The sequence below is a fragment of the Amblyomma mixtum genome, chromosome 2 (assembly GCF_055824585.1).
Source record: "Amblyomma mixtum isolate Tamu chromosome 2, ASM5582458v1, whole genome shotgun sequence".
NCBI lineage: Eukaryota > Metazoa > Arthropoda > Arachnida > Ixodida > Ixodidae > Amblyomma > Amblyomma mixtum.
In genome coordinates, this window is record NC_143013.1 from 125,209,151 (window position 1) to 125,230,388 (window position 21,238).

At 47.0% G+C, this 21,238-nt stretch overlaps 1 protein-coding gene across 1 annotated transcript; it reads left to right on the top strand.

Moving 5' to 3' along the window:
• Positions 1-218: 218 nt before the first annotated feature.
• On the top strand, positions 219-6,752 carry LOC149360780 (endothelin-converting enzyme 2-like). The gene is made up of 3 exons (XM_089567926.1): positions 219-331; positions 2,859-3,180; positions 4,794-6,752. Exons 1-3 carry the CDS (start codon positions 219-221, stop codon positions 6,750-6,752), a joined length of 2,394 nt encoding a protein of 797 aa, XP_089424052.1.
• Positions 6,753-21,238: the final 14,486 nt, after the last annotated feature.

The following is a 21,238-nucleotide window of genomic DNA, read 5'->3' on the forward strand; positions in this document are numbered from 1 at the left end:
TGCATAAACTTTACCGTGTCCTCTGAGACTTGCCGTTAAGTGGTGAGCGCGCTTGTTAAGCAAGCCAAATTTCTTTCATTTTTACAGTTGTAGCTGCTGAACGAAAGCGCGCCAGTCGTTGCAATGGGTCACGACTGACCAATAAGCCTTTTCGTTGTTTTTACTCTAACCCGTAAATCGGTACCATTCCCAGTAATAGTGATCACATGCATCTACCCATGCCAACGTGTGCCTTGTGTAATGGGTCCTTTGTGTTGAGGCCAAGCGCCGTCTACACGACAGGCATGAAGCGCATGGGCGTTCTAGTGCACTCTGAATTTTGCAAGGTTTGGTAGCCATTACTGACACATGGCGCCAGGCTGAACAGGTCTCAGTTTGTCAATATACGCTGGAACGACGTAAAAGCACAAGTGTCATTTGATTTATTCAGAGGCCGAGTATGGCGAAATATGTCAGTAGGTCGTCCAAAGGATTGTACAATGCGCGCTGCGCGCCTCTGGTTAATGAGATGCTCTTGCGAGAACAGTGCATGCTTGCGGAGTAAACATAATGGCAGCTACCTAAGGACCCTGTATCGAACAGCGCCAATACAATCAGGCACAAGAGACGAGGAAACATGCGAACAGGCGGCTGTATTCCTCGTCACGTGTGCTTGTTGGCGTTCCCGCTGATCGATACAGAATGCTTAACCAACTGCCCCCCAAAATGTTCTTACTCAAGGATTTTTTTGATAAACTATACTTTTGCCAAAAAACCTTTCTTGTAGCACAAAACAAATGAGAGAACATCTTAAAATATACCCTGGCTGTCCTGACACTGCATACTCACAGCAACAAAATATTAATTTCTATTGACGCCGCTATTCTCTCGCACTTTAGCTGCAGGGGCAGCTATCTATACATCAGTAACTGAGAACACACGCGGAGTGGCCGTGTTTGCGCTTGTAACTACTTCATTGCAGGTGCTCCGCACTTAACGCTCTGCCAAACTAGCTCCGCTCAGTGGAACAGGTGGAATTGGAAGTTCTTAACATTTTAATAAGGGAGTAATTACTCATTGACGTCCACCCGAGCGCAGCCATACGGCCACAAAGGAAAGCTATACAGCTTTCACAGAAACTTCGTAGTTAAAGAAAAATTCGTCCTGGTCCGGGGTTCGAACCCTACCATAAGCTTGCCGTCCCGGTTAGCTCAATTGGTAGAGCGACTGCTCCGGTGTGGCGGTGGTCCCGGGTTCGAACCCCGGACCAGGACGAATTTTTCTTTAACTACGAAGTTTCTGTGAAAGCTGTATAGCTTTCCTTTGTGGCCGTATGGCTGCGCTCAACACTGTTTCCACTTCGAGTTATAGATCAATTCGCTCTCGCCCTACCATAAGCTTGCCGTCCCGGTTAGCTCAATTGGTAGAGCGACTGCTCCGGTGTGGCGGTGGTCCCGGGTTCGAACCCCGGACCAGGACGAATTTTTCTTTAACTACGAAGTTTCTGTGAAAGCTGTATAGCTTTCCTTTGTGGCCGTATGGCTGCGCTCGGGTGGACGTCAATGAGTAATTACTCCCTTATTAAAAAACTACTCCACCTTGGGGGTTTCCCCTAAAAATATTTGGTCAACACTGTTTCCACTTCGAGTTATAGATCAATTCGCTCTCGCCCTACCATAAGCTTGCCGTCCCGGTTAGCTCAATTGGTAGAGCGACTGCTCCGGTGTGGCGGTGGTCCCGGGTTCGAACCCCGGACCAGGACGAATTTTTCTTTAACTACGAAGTTTCTGTGAAAGCTGTATAGCTTTCCTTTGTGGCCGTATGGCTGCGCTCGGGTGGACGTCAATGAGTAATTACTCCCTTATTAAAAAACTACTCCACCTTGGGGGTTCCCCTAAAAATATTTGGTTCTTAACATTTTTCTCTAACTTTTTTCTCTATTGTTCTCTTTTGCTCTACAGAATTTTAATATTAATGTAGTTACCCCCCCCCCCTACAATAATGCCTCTTAAGGCGCTGTAGGTACCTTGAATAAAAAAATAAACAGGTTATGGCAAGCACGGAAAAGAAAAAGCAGCGACAAGCATGTAACCTCAAAAAAAGGTCACAGGCGTGGGCTGTACTGTACTTTATTTCCGGCATCCCATGTTTCGCGCTTGTTCCGTGTCTCAGTGAAGGAGTGTAGAGTACAGTATTATGTACTATTCTCCAGGCTATTATGCACTGTCATTGAAGCAGCGATGGGCGCTGTTGATAGCGATTCTGAAAGGGATAAACTAAACCACCCCCTAACTTTTTTTTTCAGAGCTGTGTAACAGATATCTGTCCGTTTTTACAAGGAAGCACAAACGATATGTGGCTGGCTTATACAGTTCCGCATCCTTGTGGTCTTTGCAGGCTCGGGCTGGGCCATACTCTGCCGCCGAGACGTTATGTCTTCTGGACCAGGGGCTCCCGACAAGGAACGTGGGCTTTCCAAGCCAGACGGAGAGATGTCTAAGGTGTCCACTCGTAAGAGACGCATGCCCAGCGCGACAGTCGCCGCAGAGCATAAGAATGAATCTCACTCTCCACAAGGTACCGATTAGGCAGTCAAAACGGGATCTTCAATTAAGAGGCCTCGCAGGCTGTCAAATAGTACTGCTGACAACCGCAGTCGACGCGTGTTAACTGGCAGCTCCACCAGCCGCCTTAAGGCTGCAACCATCAAAGTGGAAACAGCAGGGCCAACCTCAGACGATCCTGCTTCGAAGCTTGCAAAGCCAAGTGATGCTGAGAGCTGTAAAGTGCCACATCCTGAACGCGTCGCAGAGAATCAGCCATCGCAGCAACCTCGGAACAAAGCTTCATATCTAAAGCACTCACGAAAAAAAAAACAGCCAAGTGGCCTTCGGCGTGCAAGAGGCTCCCTCGGGTGGTGAAGCGAAGCAGGCGGACGTGATCGTTACGCTGACCGCCACCCAACCTCCTAGCACTCATGCCACGAAGTCTACCAAAAAAGGTGCGGCCGAGACTAGCCCGGCTTGCCCGGAGAGCGCAGATGTCCCACCAGGAGACCCGGCACCCGCCGGCTCAGTGCCGGATATTGCACCTGCCGTGGACCCGGCACCTCGCACCAAGGGTTCCAAGGCGATTCCAAGGAAGAGCGCCGTGCTGAGTCCCAATTGGCTGGACCTGAAGAACCTTGATTTGGCCGACAGGGTAAGTTGCCGATTTGAACACTTCAAACGGCCGTGTTTTCTAATATCGGGGCATGGTAGGAATTGAGCTGCATATGATTTATAAGTTCAGCGCCCTGTTGCAACGGGCGAAAAGTAGGTGGTGTCGCACACTCAGCCAACACTAGCTTCGTTTCACTTCTGAGCAGGGCGCTTTAGTATAAACATTTTGAAGGTGAGCGTTACTTCCAACAGGATACAATTCGCCTATAGCATTCGGCTTAGGGTCGGGAAAAAAAATCAAACGTAATTAGGGAAACTTAGGGGCCTTCTTAGCCAGATTCTTAAAGAAAAAAATATTATATCGTTTACATTGCGTGTGATGGTGTCTATAACGAGTGCCTAATGTTCTTGCAATTCTCGCGCCCTAATTTTGGTTTGAAACTGTTTCATTGGCTCTAAATGGTATGCATGAATTATAACCTTCAAGAATGATTGAGCACTTTCGATTTTATTAACACATGAAGTCTAACTAATTCAACTTGCTAATGGAGCTCATTTCACCAATTAATCCCCTTTTTCAAATATAGGAGTGACCCTACCAGAGGATTCAGGGTCCTTAGCAATATTGGGGGGTAGTCGCATTTCCAACTTTGGCGGTGCTCTATCACAGGTATCATAGGGGCTCTATCAATGGTAGTCACGTGGTGTGGATGGCGTCACGACATTTTCTTTGGCACTCATGATCGCGGGGAGTCCTCGTACGAATCCTGGCGCATGGGCGCAGCGCTTAAGCGCCCCTGCCGAGGATGGTGGCTGCTTCAAACACGGCCACCGGTTGGGCTTGTGCAACCCAGTTTGCTCATCCAGAGCTCCCGTAAGGCTCACGCTCAGCGCCACGACGGGCGCGTTGGAATTGCATAGAGTTTAGCAACGGTGCGTGGTTTGCTCACAATCCGTTTGCTCGCAACACAAGGTCATGTGACCTCTTTCCACCTGTCAAAGATATGCTTTACAAAGAAGTTTGTTTGTTTAATGCGGTTTAACGTCCCAAAGCGACTGAGGCTATGAGAGACGGCGTAGTGGAGGGCTCCGGAAATTTCGACCACCTGGGGTTCTTTAACATGCACTAACATCGCACAGTACACGGGCCTCGAATTTCTCCTCCAAAGAAATTCAACCGCCGCGGCCGGGATCGAACCCGCGTCTTTCGGGCCAGCAGCCGAGCACCATAGCCACTGAGCCACCGCGGCGGCTCTTTACAAAGAAGTAGGCATGTTCTTCTGAGACGGAATGCTAAACTTTTTCGCATTTATATTTATTATCGCTGGTGCAACGCTTTACAATTATATATTTAATCCCTTTCCACATCAAATATGGCCGCCTTCTACTGCAAATTTCACACTTAGAAGTAATACGTTCATATATAACATCGTGAAAGTCAAAATATTACTGATATCTTGGGCCGAAGCTACCTAAATTAAGTTTGGTCCTGCACAAACACTGTCTTTTCCTCGTGTTTCACTATGTACAAGATTTTCTTTACCTTATCAGGACACCAGAATGTGGGAGAGGGCGCATGATCAGACTGTCATATTTAATGACATAATTCTGCAATTTCGGGTCGAGTAATGCAAAGCTCCTCTTCTTCTTCAGATAAGAAGTCCTCGTAAGACCTTCGGCAGCAGCGCAGGAGTGCTCCTGAAGAGGGACATTCTCATCAGCCTCGTTGCTATAGCGGCCATGCTATTTTTCTTAGTCGCCCTCTTCTTCCTAATCCCTACGACGACACCGAAAGTAAAAGACGGCTTCTGCGTGACAGACGACTGCCTTTCACACGCAAGCCTTCTCGAAGAGAGTCGAAGCACGAAGTTTGACCCATGCCACGACTTCAGTGCCCACGTCTGCTCAAATTGGTCACCGCCCAAACTAAGGGAAGAAATTAGAGATTTTGACACGTCCGCTATGGTAGACATGGTCTACTCATGGCTCCTGGACCTGAGCAAGACTCTGCAGGAAGGATCCAAGGCGTTCCCCGTGGCGAGCAAGGCACTGGCTATGCTAGAGTCTTGCATGAGCAACTCCTCCACGTACGGAACAAACATGAAGCTTTTCCGGCAATTTCTTAACGATCTCAGCCTGCCTTGGCCGAATCCACCAAAAGAAGATATCGACGCGCTTGGGGTGCTCGTCAATCTGGCCTACAATTGGCAGGCTGCCTTCTGGTTCGAGGTGAGAGTATCTTTGATGCATAAAGGCCTATACAAAGGCAAGCGCAGCATTATTTTGACGTCGTCTCCTCTGATTACCCTCTACCGCCAGCAGCACCGCGCTGTCATAAGAGACGGAAAGGACGCCTACGTCAAGTACTGGATGGACTTCTACGCAGCCCTTTCCGGCGACATAAAAACAGCCAGCAAAGAACGGGCGCTTCAGACGGCCGAAATGGAGGGTGACATTTTTGAGTCTATCAAAGAGGCTTTACACGCCTCACCAAAAGATTCGGCTGTGTTCCCGATAAGCGAGCTCGAAGTGTTCACGAACGACATAAGCTCCAGCCGATGGTTGCAGCTGCTGAAGAACGCTACCGCCTTGAATCCCGAACTGACTGAGGATGACGTTGTTGTTACGACTAATGTACTTTTCCTGCAGACAGTGGGTAACCTGTTCAAGAGATACACCAACGCTCAGATCTTGGATTTTCTTGGGTGGCAATTTGCCCAGCATTATGCACCTGTGTCAGACAGCGGCCTTCTGGTGGCGCGTTACGGCGACCGCAGGACAGCCAGAAGCTTGAGACCCGCCTTCTGCGGATTCCACATCGAGGTGCCCTACAGGGTGCTCCTCCTATCCTTGCGCTTGGCGTCGCGGCTAACGCACACCGACAGGAAAATAGTCGACGCCGGCTTCGACCGCCTTGTATCGACGGCTGTGTATTTGCTCAACGATTCGATTTGGTTGGACCCAGAGAGCAGATCCTTGGCCACTGAAAAACTTCACGCTGCCAGTTTGCCGCTATGGCCTCCCGCCAAATTCCTCAACGATACAAACCTGGAGGAACTATTTCGAGCGTTTCCGGAAAAAGAAGAGTCGTTTGGCGAATACTTCATCAACTCGCGCCGGAGCATTCGAACAATCAAGAGAACGCCGGAGTTCGACACAGTGCTTGAGATGCCAGAGAACTATGGCCTGCCGTATTTCGAGTACGATTACGTAGAAAACACCGTAGGTGTCGCGATCGGTGCGGTGGCCCGCCCGCTATTTTACAGCAAAGGCACTCTGGCCATGTTCTATGGCGGATTTGGCTTTTCGCTCGCCTTAGAGTTGGTCAAGGCGCTCGACCAGGAGGGACTCCAATGGCACCCCGACGGACGGCTGGTCGACTCCTTCCTCAGCGCAAGCTCGCAGGCTGTTTTCGAAGTCAAAAATAGGTGCTTTAACAACAGCGAGCTGGCCGGCAGCAGGAGCGTGTTTCCAGAAATACCGGCGCTCCAGATAGCCTACTCTGCCTTTCTCGACGCAGCCAGTGAAGCCGGGAACACAACGATGATAAGCGCCGAGCTTAACGAAGAGAAAGTATTTTTTATGACCTTCTGCCACATGACGCCCTATTGAAAAATCCGGTATCGCGGCAAACCGGATTTTACCGGAACATATCGGTTTCATACCGGTCCGGTATCACTCTCATACCGGCGAGACCCGTCCGGTTTGATGGCTATACCGGTTCATACCGGTCCGGTATCGATCCCAAACCGGACAGACCGCTCCGGTACGGAGCTCATACCGGACAGTCCATTCCCGGTTCGAAGCTCAAACCGGACAGACCAGTCCGGTACGGAGCTCAAACCGGACAGACTAGTCCGGTACGGAGCTCAAACCGGACATACCAGCCTGTATTCAGAGCGATATGTGCCGCGGTTTTGGTGCTTGGTCTGCAGATTGACTGTTGTACGCCAGCAGATATTTTTTAGGGGAAAGAGGGGGGGGGGCAGCGCGTGCATAAGTGCGATAATCAACACATACACGGTTTGGTTGAAAGGGCTAGGAAAAGAAAAGGGCTAAGCGTGAGCTTCGCAGTGGCAAAACATGCAGTTTGTGCATGATTTGGTGATTTGAGGTCAACCGCCATATTGGCTTCCCGTGCAGCACCCTGACAAAGTCAGGGCGGCTGTGTGCGGGCACACGGCTAGTATATATCCGCCAGCAGCCTTCGTAAGTCCTGCGCAGATTACTCTGGATTTCACAGTGCAGAACTTCACGACTGGCTGATAAACATGGCGAGCCTCCGGTGACTGCGCCAGAGGCTCCAAAAGGTTTGTTACTGTCGCGTTCATTGCAGCGGCTTTTTTAATGTTCGCTAGCGGCAGTCTGTAGCGACGCATCGATGAAGAAAGAAAATTCTTCGTTTTCGTGCAGGAATTCTTTGCACTTCTTCTTCGTCAAGTGATTGCCCATTGATAACGCAACTTGTCCAAGTGCCATCCCGAGCGGCCGCACCCTTCACTTTATCAGGAAGGCATGCTAATCACAAATCGCCCAGAACATTTCTATCGACGAACAAGAAAAGGTTAATTCAACGGAGCCGGCAGCTTGCGGTGTTCCCTTAAGGGCGACGCTTCGTGCTAGCTAGAAGATACAGCGCTCGAGAGAACAAAATATAAACAAAAACCACCTGTAGAAACCTTACACGAGTAACCCGTCTTTACGCAAATTTTTTAAAGCTTTTTTTTTTCTCTCATCACCGCCTTCTCTGCTTTTCCTGGGTCCGTCACAACAAAAAAAACCTGCGCATTCCTGGTTTTTCTATCGGGCTTTGTTCCTTCCCCTTCGGCTCCTCTGTGTCTGTCAACCCACGACCGAACATTTTAAGCCGCCCTCCCGACCACGCTCCCCGCGACTTCCATGAAGTGGCGAGGAGGTTCCGATTCTGCTTGTTCACTGTCCCCGGCCGCTTCGCGGTGACTTTTTGCAAAAGTGCCCCCCCCCCCCCCCCGCCTTTCCTGCGTTTGTTTGGAACAGGTTTTTACTTCTCTCCTGCGGCTGGGTTGAGTGTCAAGCGATGAAGGTAGCTGGGAAAACACGCTGGCACTCGCTCGTTGGCGTTGAATTTGTGTTATACAATTTTTTGCGCCTCTCTTCGTGTTGCCTTGATCAATCCATGATCAAAGATGACATCGCCTTTCATGCGTACGTCCAGTGCAAATATGGTGGAACCCTGTCGTCCTTGTCTCAGTGATGAATGACTTCGCTCCGAAAGACGTGAGTGGTGAATATTTGACCGGTGGAGGCCGGTGGTGAACATTTGACCGGTGGAAGGCGGATTTTATGACGGCGACGTCGTGCTGCTAGGACGTAAGTACGCATTTTAAATCACTCTGTTCTTTAAGTACTGCCTCCGTCTCTGTTATATGCTCGGCGTCAACAGAAACGTTCTAACTGTTCAGTGTCTTTTTAACTAAAACTTTGTAGACTGCACAGCGTAGAGGGACGAAATAGCGCAAAATTTTCATTCAGTTACATACCGAAATTGCTTGTCCTTCATGATAGCACGACTAAAATTAGTTTTATAGTTTGTATTATTTCTTTACAGAGGCACATGGTGTATACGTGCGAGAGCAATCATTGATAAGCGTCCTGAGGGGGAGCGGCTCAAGACCTTGAACAAACATCACGCATCGCATCGATGCTGCGGTATGTGCCGTAAATAATGGAGGATGACCACGCAAGCATCGCAATCGTCTGAGCAACCTGTTTACACACCAACAATGTTACGACGCAGATTTTCAATACATTATTGATTCAAATATGGAAGGCGGGAGGTGCATTCACGATACTGAGCATTGCCAATGCTCAGGGCCTGGCGTCTTGAGACGCCTGGCTTGTCTGTGGCTTGTCTGGGCCCACGGGGGCCCGCAATTCAGAGCCCCGTTTGTGCTACTGGGGTATGCATTTGTTATTGCATACAGGTCCACCTCGGGAATGGAATTTTTATTCCTTCGGCAACGTGCGCAGCAGTTATGGTGGCACTCAAAGATTCGCGTTTCTGTAAAGACGCAGCCTTTGGACGACTCCACAACTCCTGGAAAGGGGCGTTACAGGGCAAGCTTGCCATTGGAACCTGAAGTCAGAAGCCTCCACAGTGGGCAGAAAGCCAATGACCCCTGAAAAGCTACAAGCCATTGGCCGTAAGTTGCATGTCACAGTGCTCAATGCATTATGTTGTGTGTCAGTGCGCAATTAAATGATAAGCTGGGGGCATTATGTACTACCAATCATATTTTCTTTTCTGCAGGTGCTTTTGACTACTTCATTGGCCAGCACCCTGTAGAGACCCCAGCGCCGGTAGATCGTCGCAAAGGGTTAAATTATTACCCTAGTGAGCTGGTTCAAGACATGCGGAAAAAATAAACATCTTTTGGAGTTTTTGATGCATTATAATATTCACCAAGCTACCAATACTTTGGTAAAAGGTGGGAGCAAATAACACAATGGCACATCGACTGCAATGCGAGTTGCTGATAATCGCAGATTACCAGTTTCTGAGGCTCTGTATATTTCAGCATTTGGCATGTACACTTATGGCCCCAGTTTTTGGGCAGATTTAGTCCAAGTGGGATATATTTGAAGCATTTTATTCTGCCTTTGTCCTGTGATACAGGGCCCTCCTGTATAATACGGGCCTAGCCTGTTTAATACAGGACTTGGTTGGTTGGTTTATTGGGTTTAACGTCCCAAAGCGACTAAGGCTATGAGAGACGCCGTAGTGGAGGGCTCCGGAAATTTCGACCACCTGGGGTTCTTTAACGTGCACTGACATCGCACAGTACACGGGCCTCGAATTTCTCCTCCAAAGAAATTCAACCGCCGCGGCCGGGATCGAACCCGCGTCTTTCGGGACAGCAGCCGAGCACCATAGCCACTGAGCCACCGCGGCGGCTTAATACAGGACTGTCCTGTATTCCGGTATGAATTTTAAACCGGAACCGCATACCGGGTTATTGTACAGGATTTGCGATACCGGAGTATCCTGTACAAAACAGGAGAGTCCTGTATTATACAGGACTTTCCTGTTTTATACAGGATATTCCAGTAATCCGGTATCGCAAATCCTGTACAATAACCCGGTATGCGGTTCCGGTTTAAAATTCATACCGGATTTTTCAGTAGGGCGTGCACCCGACAGGACGTCAAGAACCCCTTCTCGGTTGACTGCAACAAACTTGTGCGCCACTCTGCTCCTTTCGCAAAGGCATTTCGCTGCCCGGAAGGATCTCGGATGAACCCGAGAAATAAGTGCAGCTTTTTTGTCTGATACCAAATTTTTGTGATGTGAGAATTTTTTAAGCTTTATGAAGGTTCTGTGAGTTTCTGTGGATACAGAACATTGACTTCCATGTGTAATCTTGTGTAATTCATAAGCAATGTCTTGTGTAATGTATATGGAAGTGGTGAGAACTTTGGAAAACTGCGGTGGTTTCCATATTTTTTGTTTTTATTTGGTGTCATCTGATGTGATGTTGTCTCATAGGCGTTGTCACATTTTTGCGATAGCCTTGCTCCCGGGTATCAAGCGGCGTTAGAAATGATTTTCGAACAGTCCTAATCAAAGCTGAACTCTCTATATTGAAATATCCCTCTTAAGCAAGGAAACCTAGGCGGCTAATAAGCTTTTGTACCTAGGCTATATCTGGTCGTGCAACTTTGGCTTCTTCTAGAAACGTTCTTTTGTGTGTTATTAATGCAGTTATAGAAGCCAAGGCCAAAAGGGACTTACACTTGCTAAGAATTGTACTTTCGGTTTGGAAAAGATCGAACTGCTACGCTGAGATTTCACTGCAGCTACGAAGTGGTGGCCCCTTTTGTTATCGGGGACGCAGACGTTCAAAGTTATATCTTATTTCCTTTGCGACTCGCAGTTTGCACACTATCACACTTCGTCGATGGTAGACCCGTTAGCTTAACCTGGCGACTTTTGTGCGTTTTCTTGTCTACTGAAGTGGACATGCGGTGCTTAATTTTTAAATTACGTTATTTGCTTAACCACTGTGAAGTCATCCATTTGCATTACCGGTATATCCAAGTGTTGAATCTATTGATGCCTCTGTAGTTATTTTGCCTCGCTATGTTATTTTGGCCTCAAAATTTTCCTTTCGCCTCGGAGAACATAAAAAAATTAAGTCAGAACAGATGGCGTAGTGGTCTAAATATAAAAGCTTTTGCTATTAGCGCTTGGTTTTATCTTCGCTGAGCTCTTAGTTGGCGGACGCTAATAGTTTTTCTCACTGCAGAAAAGGAAACTGAGAAGAAGTGAAACGCATCCAGCATAATAAACTTGACGTTTTGAACTTTATCTTCGAACCAATGTCGCCTGAATACTGGAGCCCTCGGGGGCCTCTTTGTAGCCAACGTTTCTGCTCCAGAGTACGACCTCTCTGTTCATGCAGTAGGTGATTTTTCATTAAGCGGGAGCAGGAGGACGAGACCTCACGGATATGTTGTGCGACTGAGATGCTCTGTCTTTCGTAGGTTTTGATCTTCGAAGCTACAGCCACGATCCTAATTTTTGCGAACGCCCCCTTTATGCTTGGCAACCGCGCTTATTAGTTCGCAGGCGGTAGTGTTCAGAATTGTGTGCTCTTTGAGGCGTAGTCCAGTGTACTCTATTGGAAGTACACCCCCTCCGCTCCACTGTATTATTTGTGCGGAATATTTTGAGAAGCCGAACTTAAATATACTGAACAGTAGCATGGGGGGTCTTTTTTGTCCGTCTTGCGTGCGCTCATCCGTAATAATACTACGTCCACTAATGCCTTTAAGGGAGGCATATAGGCTAAATTGAAGTTTGCCAGCTTTTTTTTGCTATTGTTCTTACCGCAAAGCGTATAGTTTCAATGAGAACTGAGCGTTTATAAGCTTAACAATGTTAAAGCTGTCGCAGCCGCGTGTCGTTTTTTTTTCCGAGCAGTTAAATGAATCATTTCGTGTTCGAGGACGAGATGCATTGAGAGACGTGAACGGGCGGCTTTCTCTCGTTCTATGGCCCTTGTTTTTGCGCGTTTCACGCCGTGCTGCACGGTGACCAACTCGCTCACCTGAGAGACAGAGAGAGACTTTAATGAATAAAGGAGAGGTCTGCCTGGCTATGGGCCTGGCATACTGCGGCAGATGAGGGTGAAAGGAGGGGGTAAGAAGAGAGAAAAAGGAAATAGAAAGGTGACATCAAGCATACTAAACACTCACGCACTCACAAACACACACGATTATCAAAGGATGTCCACTAAATCCGTGTCCATAAGAAACACTGAGAATGTTTTGTCTCTCGCCTAGCCGAAGTCGCATCGCTAAGTGGTCCAACGACATGCTCCAGGTGCACGGGGCCGTCCTGACGGAGTCCTGAAGGACTTCACAGTGCCTTGCGATGGCGATTAATGATTTGGCAGCGGCAGATCAAGTGCTGAAGGTCCTCACGCGCACCACATGTCGAGCACAGAGGGCTACTTGAGACACCAATTTTATAAAGGTAGAATTTAATGAAGGCAACATCCAGACGAATTCTGTGCAGGCAATTACGATCGCGTCTATTTAAATTGCATGGCACACCAAATTCGCAAGTGGGGTCGATGTGAAGAAGGGGTCTGTGTTGAGGCTGTGGGTCACACCACAAAGAGCGTTGCATCTGCCAAGTTTTAACAGCCAGAAATCTCGCGCCATCACTATGAGAAAAGGGTATGGCTAGCAGCAAGCAGGTGTCGCCATGCGCCGACCTCGCTGCACTGTCAGCATCATCGTTGCCTGCGAGGCCGCAGTGAGCGGGTAACCACTGAAGCACAACACGGTGACGTAGCTCACAGGTCTCGGTGTGTACTGTGTTTAAATCATCAACTATCTGCTCCTGAAGGCTTCCTGATGAGTTTATCGATTGTAGTGCAGCGCGAAAGTCGCTGATGATTACCCACGCTGTTTGCGGCTGCTGTAGAATGTAATTAAATGCTGCTCGCTAAGCAGCCAGCTCGGTAGCAGTAGTCGAGGTGCGGTGACTGAGTGTCGCCGAAATAGTGGTGCGCAATGACGGAATCCAGACGCCAATCGTTGATGAGCTTGATGTGAGAGAGCCATCAGTGTAGATGCGGCGGTACGCACTGTAGCAACCATAAATGTGCTCATGAGCGAAGTATTTAACAGCAGGATCGGGGGTGTTTGTTTTTCGTCTAATGCCAGAGACAGTGGTCTTGATTTTCCATGCAGCGTACCTCCAAGGTGCGGAAGAGGTTCTTACAGGGCGCTAGTACTGTAATGGAAGAATGTCAGAAATGTCCTCTGCACAGTATTCTGCGAGTGGATGGTTAGGTACACGAGCCACAAACCGCACCTGGGCACGAAGGAGTTCCTGCGTTAACAGAACTGATGCAGATGTCTGCTTTCTGCTCGAGTACACACTGTGGAGGTGTTTTTAGGATGGCCAAGGCAGATTCTCAAGGTTTGCATAGCTTCAAGGCTTTTAATATTGGTTTGAGAAATACACTGAAGAGCTGGGAGACTGTAGCGCAAACGACCTTCACAGAGCGCTCCATGCAGTCGTAGTAATGAAGCTGTAAAACAGCCTTTTCTGATGGTGGAGAGCACACAAAATATAGAGGCGTAAGAGGAGAGCTTGATATTCAGTTGTTGCACATTTGGGGACCAGGATATTGACCTGTCAAACGTCACCTCTAGGAATTTATGGCTTATGACGTAAGGTATTTGGGTGCCAGCAGGTTTCAGCACGTAGCGCAAAAGATCGCTCCTCGAGAGTATAATTGCTGAGCTTTTATCTGGTGACATGGCGAGACCGCGCTTACTTAAGAATGGTTCAGTGCAGCTTATTGCCCTCTGTAGACGGACATGCACAATACGCCTATTGCATCCGGAACATCATACACAGATGTCATCTTCATAAAGGGAGATTTCAACTGTCGGTGGGAAGCATTTTTCCAAGCCGAGGTCAGTCGGATTTCTTGAAGTCAGCATGCCCTTTTGTACTCTGCACTGCAGACATTCTTTGTCGCAATCGTTCCTTCGGCGGGAAATGGTTCATGTTTGAAACGGGCTGATTCCTTAATTCTCGGCTTCTTGAGCACAAAAAGGAATGTTGATACGCTGTGGGAGGGATGCACAGCGCCTACACACGCGCAAGCGTTTGAACGAAGATTATAATCCCGCCCTGTTTAATAATTTGTCATTTTAGGTACTTCTAATACAGTCAAGAAACAATGCAAGTGTGAGAATAACAAATATGTTAGATCATCAGTAATCTTCTCCAGTTTTGCGGCATTTGAATGTCTTCTTTACTTGTGACTTATATCAACTTGTCTCTGATTTCTGGTCTCCGTTTTGCTTGAGCTGGTATAGTCGTGTCCACGAGAGAAATATTTATAATGAGCAGGTGATTGCGGCCGATGTTGAGACGTTATAAGTCATTCAGATGTAATTCTTACTTTCCAGGTACCGCAGTGTGATATGTGGGACAGCAATGTCTTGGCGGCTGTTGCTTTTTAGTTTCTTTTCTCTTCTGTCCACCCTTTTTGGATGTGTTTTAAGTGAACATGATGCGTGAATGTGTTGTGACTGACTGTTGCTTCGAATAGATTAGATTCCGAGTGGTTTATGGCTTACGACATCCCCCAAAGCCTCACCCACGTGCGCTGACATCAGACAGTACACGGGCCGCCAGCATTCTGCCCCCATCGAAATGCGACAGCCACGGCCAGGATCGAACGTGTGTATTTCTTGTCACCAGCCAAGTGCCATCATCAGTGAGCCATCGCGGCGATTTAAGATAACGAATCTATTTGGCAACAAAGCTGAAGAGAGAAAGCTGCCCTACAGGCCAAAAACACAAAAGTTCAGCGCCATTTCACTCCAGGCAGGCAAAAACTGGCGGGGCGACGCAAGCTGTGGTGCTATAATCTCCTGTCAGTAGCTTCGAAGCGGCGGTGTGAAAGGACGGTACGTTACCAAATGAATGTGCGTTCTCGCTTTTGCACTGTCTTAGACGCAGTGGTGTTTGCTGCTGAGGAGCGTGAACACCAGCCGTTTACGTAGTTTGATATTTTGAGTTAATGAAAAAATTAGTGACGAGATTAAACCAAGTACATGTTGGTTGGGAAAGAAACGTTGATAGGCCAGCAGGTAAGACAGGACTGGTACAAAAAGTACGAACAGATTAAAAGCATTTCGGCGAATATTGGGATGCGTGTGAATGAGGAGGAAAATCTCGACGCAAAAAGTAAGACAGGTGTTAACAAGAGGGAATTCATTATGCAGAAGCTACAGGTGTGTTAGGACCAGTAAGAAGCAAGCGAAGTCAAAAAGCTGACGACGTCTCAAGCGCACAGCGTTTGCAGGGGCGCCATTTTCAGCGAAATACGTCCGGCTGTTAACGCGAGAATGGACGTCATTTCCCTAAGGCGCTTTTCTCTTGCGTTGCTCTCACATAATGTTTTCTCGACATTAAGTGCGAATGCTGACCCGGAAATGACAGCTTACGCATTCGCGTTTTCGTAATGGCGTGTTTTGCCCAGCCCTTGGTTCATTTCTTTTTAATTTAACGCATCCTGAATGCTCTCTATTTTCTGGATCTTTGCGGCTGGTTCCCTGGCACTTGAAGAGAAAGACTACTTCACCGCTGCTTAGCAGTCTTCTGGATGCCTTGACCTGTCGGGGAAGTGGCATGCTTACCTAAAAGCTATACAAGACATCACGCTTGCTGTTTTATTACTTCCACTGGCCTCGAGAAGTACATGACCCACCAGTTACATGTTTGGCAGCGAACTCGCAGAAAGCATCTTCTCGATCACAGGAACTTTTCGCCACCTCTTCTCAACAGTATGAAACATGAAAAAAAAAAAATTCAGTTGAGAGCTTTTGTCGAAAATAATTATTTAAAGATCCAGATACTTTTTCTCCCTGTGACTGACAATCTCCAGCTCTCTCCAGTGACTGCTTTCCCTGACCATGAACACGAAAGGGTGGTAAATGGTTTGATACTTTTTCTAAGGAAGCTAACAGCGTTAGTTAAATATAAATAGATGGCAAAATTGAATTGCTCTGACTCTGCTTAGGATTTCTCAAATGGTAGCGAACGCTGAGAAAGGACAGGTGCGGCACAGCAAGGCAGGTCTGCATCACCATGATGGGATTATTTGCCTCCTGCCTACATTCATGTACGGCGGAGCAAACAAACCCATCGTAGAACTTTGGCGGAAACCCATCGTCGTGGGCATTGCTTCTTTCCAGAAACAAAAGAATGTTTGGCAAATACTGTGCACCAATTGAACGATGGCTAAATTATTTCAAACAGTTCTGTTGTTTTTTAAGGCGGAAGCCTTTAATGTCTCATCGTTGTAAGCAGCAGTTGTCGACAGAAAATGTCACGCTTTTCAATTGGTGGAAACGGTCGTGACGTCACAGTGCGCGAATTTCAAACGGGGCCAATTGTACTTTGGCTAGTGACCATGCAACCAATTAGCTTTACTAGTCAGGCCATATAAATAAAGAAAACCGATTAAGAAATTGGTCGAGCTCAGGAATCGAACCCCGGTCTTCGGCGTGCGCGACGAGCATGCTATCCACTCCGCCATGCCAGGTTTGAAGGTTTATTAAAACGAAATACAAATGAGTTGTGAGTTTCATAAAAAAGTTAGTACAGTAGGAGGTCCCAAAGTGAAAACTGTCTGGGGGACCTCCCATCAGGAATACATAAGGAAAGTGCATAAGTTTGGCAGAGGAGCTATAAAAGTATACAATCAAGTTAAAATCTATTAGTGTAATTAAAGTTAGTACAGTAGGAGGTCCCAAAGTGAAAACTGTCTGGGGGACCTCCCATCAGGAATACATAAGGAAAGTGCATAAGTTTGGCAGAGGAGCTATAAAAGTATACAATCAAGTTAAAATCTATTAGTGTAATTTGCGGCAATGAATAAGTTATACAATAGTTAGCGGGCATAATTTAACAAAAAAGGCATAAAATAGCAAAACATAAGAGCAATAGAAAGAACACAAAAAGACATCAGATAACAATGGGCATTGAATAAATGCAGATATAATACACAGGCGGAGAAAGAAAAAAAAAAAAAGAGGTTCCAGAAGATTAACAATATGACCGTTTGCTGTCAGAGTGGGGAACATAAAATAAGATGAAGGCAACCTTAAGCATGGCATGAAGCTGAATGGGTTGATAGGAGATGTTTTTTTAGTAAAGTGTAGAAAGCGGGCTGCGAACGTGCGGATTTGATTGCTAGTGGTAATGAATTCCAGGTTTTGATGGCGGAGAAAAAAGCAGTTTGTTTTCCATAATTTGTGTTCGATGGTTTGGAATGAACAAAGGCGCGTCTAGTGAATACGGTGTCTTCACTCACTCTCATCCTCCTCCATTCCCTTCCCGCGAGGTTTAGGTGTCCACCGACAAATGAGGCAGATACATTTCTTTTCCTCAACCAATTTACTGACGAGCGAGGCGTAGAACCGAATGGGCGACGGCGTTCTATGGACTCCTTGGCAGCATTGCAAGACGCTGTCGCGTTCCACTCTTAGGGGTATCAGTGACCACACTTTAGGTCAAAAAAGTGCCCCCCCGAATTTTGTGAGACAGTTACTGCGTAATTTCCTTTCCTCAAATACAGTTTTCATTTTCTTCATTACGGCTCCTCTTTATCTATCTTCTTTCACTCCCACTTCCTCCCTTCCTCTACGGTGCGGTTCAGGTGTCCACCGAGATGACAGAGAATTACTGCGCCATTTCCTTTCCTCAAAAAGCGTTGCGTTTAAAGGGCAAGGCATCGCGCTGAACGGGTGGTGTTCCGTGGACTCCCTGGCAGCGCTACAACGCGCTGTCGCGTTCCACTCCTAAAGGCGAAGCTTAAGCGTCATTAATTAGCAGTTAATTAGTATTCAGGCATTAATCCGTAATTAACCATTAATTAGTGATTTGGCATCACTTAGTAATTAGTGGTCAATTATATGTGACGCCACCGGTGCCACAGAAACAGCGAAGGTGGTGCGGAAAACGCTTCCGCCTCTACCCACTTTAGACAGTCAAAGTGCCCCCTGAATTTTTTACTGTGAACATTTGCGAACATGTTGTGTGAAAAAGATTACATAAGTAGCTCCTCAGTCCACCGAGAAACATTTCATCCTTGAAAGGGTTAAAGGAAAGAAGAACGACGAAACTGCTTCAGAATAGGTTGGCGTTGCGTTGCACTAAGAATGAACACCCCCATATCTGGTAGTACTCAAAGAAGAAAAAAATAGTAAATATTCTTACTTCCAACTGCACTGTTGGAAGCCCAGCATAAAGTGTTATGGGGTAGCCGCATAGTTTCTGCATATTGCTTGGTATCTGCCAATAGAGGGGGGTGAAGTCGCTTGAGCCAAGAACAAGCAGCTAAGCTTTAAATATTAAAATCGTAGAAGAAAACACTGCAGAGGGTACTTAAGCTTAGTCTTAGCAGTATTTATTAAACGATAGTTTTAATGGGTTTTTGCCCGTATATACAGAATTGGTCATTCTCTGCTTAACATTCAGACATCCCTAGGAGTCTTCATACCTTTTGGCGCAGTGGTGCAGTGGTTCAGTGATGCGCCTTGCCCTGCGATGGCAGGTGCTGCAATTGCTGGGACTTATGTGACCCACGTTGCTGTTCCCGAGCTCTCCCGAGACCAACTATTGATGTAACTGCCATCTTCTGTCACGGTACGCTATTCACTTTCAATAAGATGGGCAGGTGGTGATGACGCCTCAAGGTTACGTGACCTAGGTGACCCACGTGTCTTCTAGGTGACTTCTGTGAGAATTTTTCGTAGATTTCTCGCTCACAGTCAGTGAAGCCGATGATGGTTTTCTGGGACACGAGGTCCTTAAGGCCATCGAATTAGAGCGCACGCTTCTGTTGTAGCGCATCTCCTGCCTCTATCGCCACCTTGTATAATCCTAAAAAACCTTATTTACTGAAGAGCTGTAGAGCCTCTGATTTGTAGGGGGCGCGGAGGTTCGCAGTTCCGGGGCAGGTCCAGATGAGGTGTCGCAAATCTATGTTGGAGTCACCAGCGCAATTGAGGCAGTCGATCCTGGTTCGGAGCCATACACTCGGGGTGCCCGATTTGCACGCTTGACGACCCCCAGTGACGAGGCCAAGCGCAAGCTAAGTGCGCCTTTAGCCCTCGTTTCGGAGTACACGTTATAACCTTCACCTGAAGCTCACAATTCGCCCTCAAGCCTCATGAAGTCCTAGTCAGTAAAGTATGAATGAATGAATGAATAAATGAACGAATGAATGAATGAATGAATGAATGAATGAATCATCAATGAATGAATGAATGAATGAATGAATGAATGCTAGTGTAGACAGCTGCTCAGCGTCACCAGTCCCTGTGTACACACTCGCGGCAGCTACGGAGCTTTTATCAATAAACGCCGGTCGCGTGCAGGCAATGGCTGGCCGTCACAGCAGAGTCACTTCTAATTTCTTATGCTACTCTTCTCTCTTTATAAGCAGTATTTGCATAAAGGCGCACTTCGGCATTTCCTCCACGGCTATTTACTAAAGGTATCGTGGAGGCTACTACCAGGCATGAACCTGAGTAGTCTCCGCCCCTTGTAGCTTTCCGTTGGTCACATGGAGAGGTATTCCTCCCTTGGCTCTACAATCCAACTTGATGGAATATTTTTGCTTGAAGCCCCTGTTCCTAGCTGCACACGCCCACAGCATGTTGCAGACGTCCACCCAAGAAGTCGGCACGCGATATTTAGGGCATGTGCTGGGCCCTTCGTCTTTTTTTAGAGTGTTATCTGGTACGTCACAGGTGTGCTATTCCTACCTTTATCCTTCTGAAGGACACCTCCCCTGTATTGTTAAGTTGTGGTCACATGGTAGATTGAGAGCTCATATATTTAGGAAGTTGATAGGATTGAATGAGGAAAAAGGGGATCAAAAAACAAAGGCTGGGGAGCGTTACTATCCCGTACATGGTCTGTGAGGACGTGTGCTGTCCTCTAGTGAACATTATGAGCGTCTTATGTCTTATGCCTTATATCTCTGTTACGCTACTTTTTATTCTTATTTAGGGCATGTATCTCCTCAGTTTTACATAGTTTCTGCCAGTCTTTTGAGCTTTCTTATGATAGGTAAGAAATCTGTGTAACTACGAGCTGTTCTCATAGATACGTTGTTGTATATATCCCTTACTACATCGCCTTCACTATATGCATTCACTATCCACGACTTGCGATTAACGTTTTTAGGTCAAAATTTGTTGGCGCAGTGTGGCGGCAATCACAGCGAAGCTTGATGAATTATCCTCTTCTACGGAAGGAGTGTGTACGAAGTAGCGACAGAAAACATTTCATATTTACTGCGTTGATTTTTTCGGCACCAAAAGGCAAACACACCGCTACGGAGGAATGCATTCTCTCAAGCAGACAGTTAGTGAAATGAAATCAAAAATAAAACAATAGAGAAGAAGCTAAAGAAAAAATTTGCTCAGCTTTGGGTGAGAGTGCGACGTGCAACAGTTCAACCATTGCTGAAAAATGAAGACTGACTTGCAGCCGTTCCGAGGCCACTCTTTTCCCGTAAGTTATCGTGTCACTATATTAATATTCGCGAGTTCTTACCAACAAGATAGAGAAGGTTTCAAGCCGAACGCAACAAGAAATAAATAATAAAAGACCGCCTCAAAAATTTGTCGAAAGGCGTTTCTGTAAAGGGCAAAACGGAGTTCTTGCTTCACAACAAAAACCAAGAGTTTCACATTACTTACGAAAAGCAGGTGACGAGGATAGAGGAAACAAAAAAGCAACATCAGCAAACGACCCATAGGAGGAGAGGTGTATAGTGAAAATGTCCTTTGAACAAGCCCAGAGAGAAAATCCTCCCTTACAGAGCAGGACAAGCCAAAGATGCCTAAATCCCTTGAGCTGTGCTCACGGAAGCATTGAAGCCGCATTAGTGTCGACATTCTCCTTTTCCACTCATTACCTTGCTTCATTAGGCGCCTCAGTAGAACGCACTAAGTGGTTGTTTCTTCATTCCGTGATTTCATTTTACTTTTACCTCAAAGAGGAC

What these genes read in the sequence shown, in the direction of transcription:
- LOC149360780 (XM_089567926.1), top strand. Translation starts at nt 219, where the DNA reads ATGCCAACGTGTGCCTTGTGTAATGGGTCCTTTGTGTTGAGGCCAAGC. An exon ending in TCTGAATTTTGCAAGGTTTG is followed by an intron (nt 332 to 2,858) that starts GTAGCCATTACT and finishes AAAAAAAAACAG; the next exon opens with CCAAGTGGCCTTCGGCGTGC. An exon ending in ACCTTGATTTGGCCGACAGG is followed by an intron (nt 3,181 to 4,793) that starts GTAAGTTGCCGA and finishes CTTCTTCTTCAG; the next exon opens with ATAAGAAGTCCTCGTAAGAC.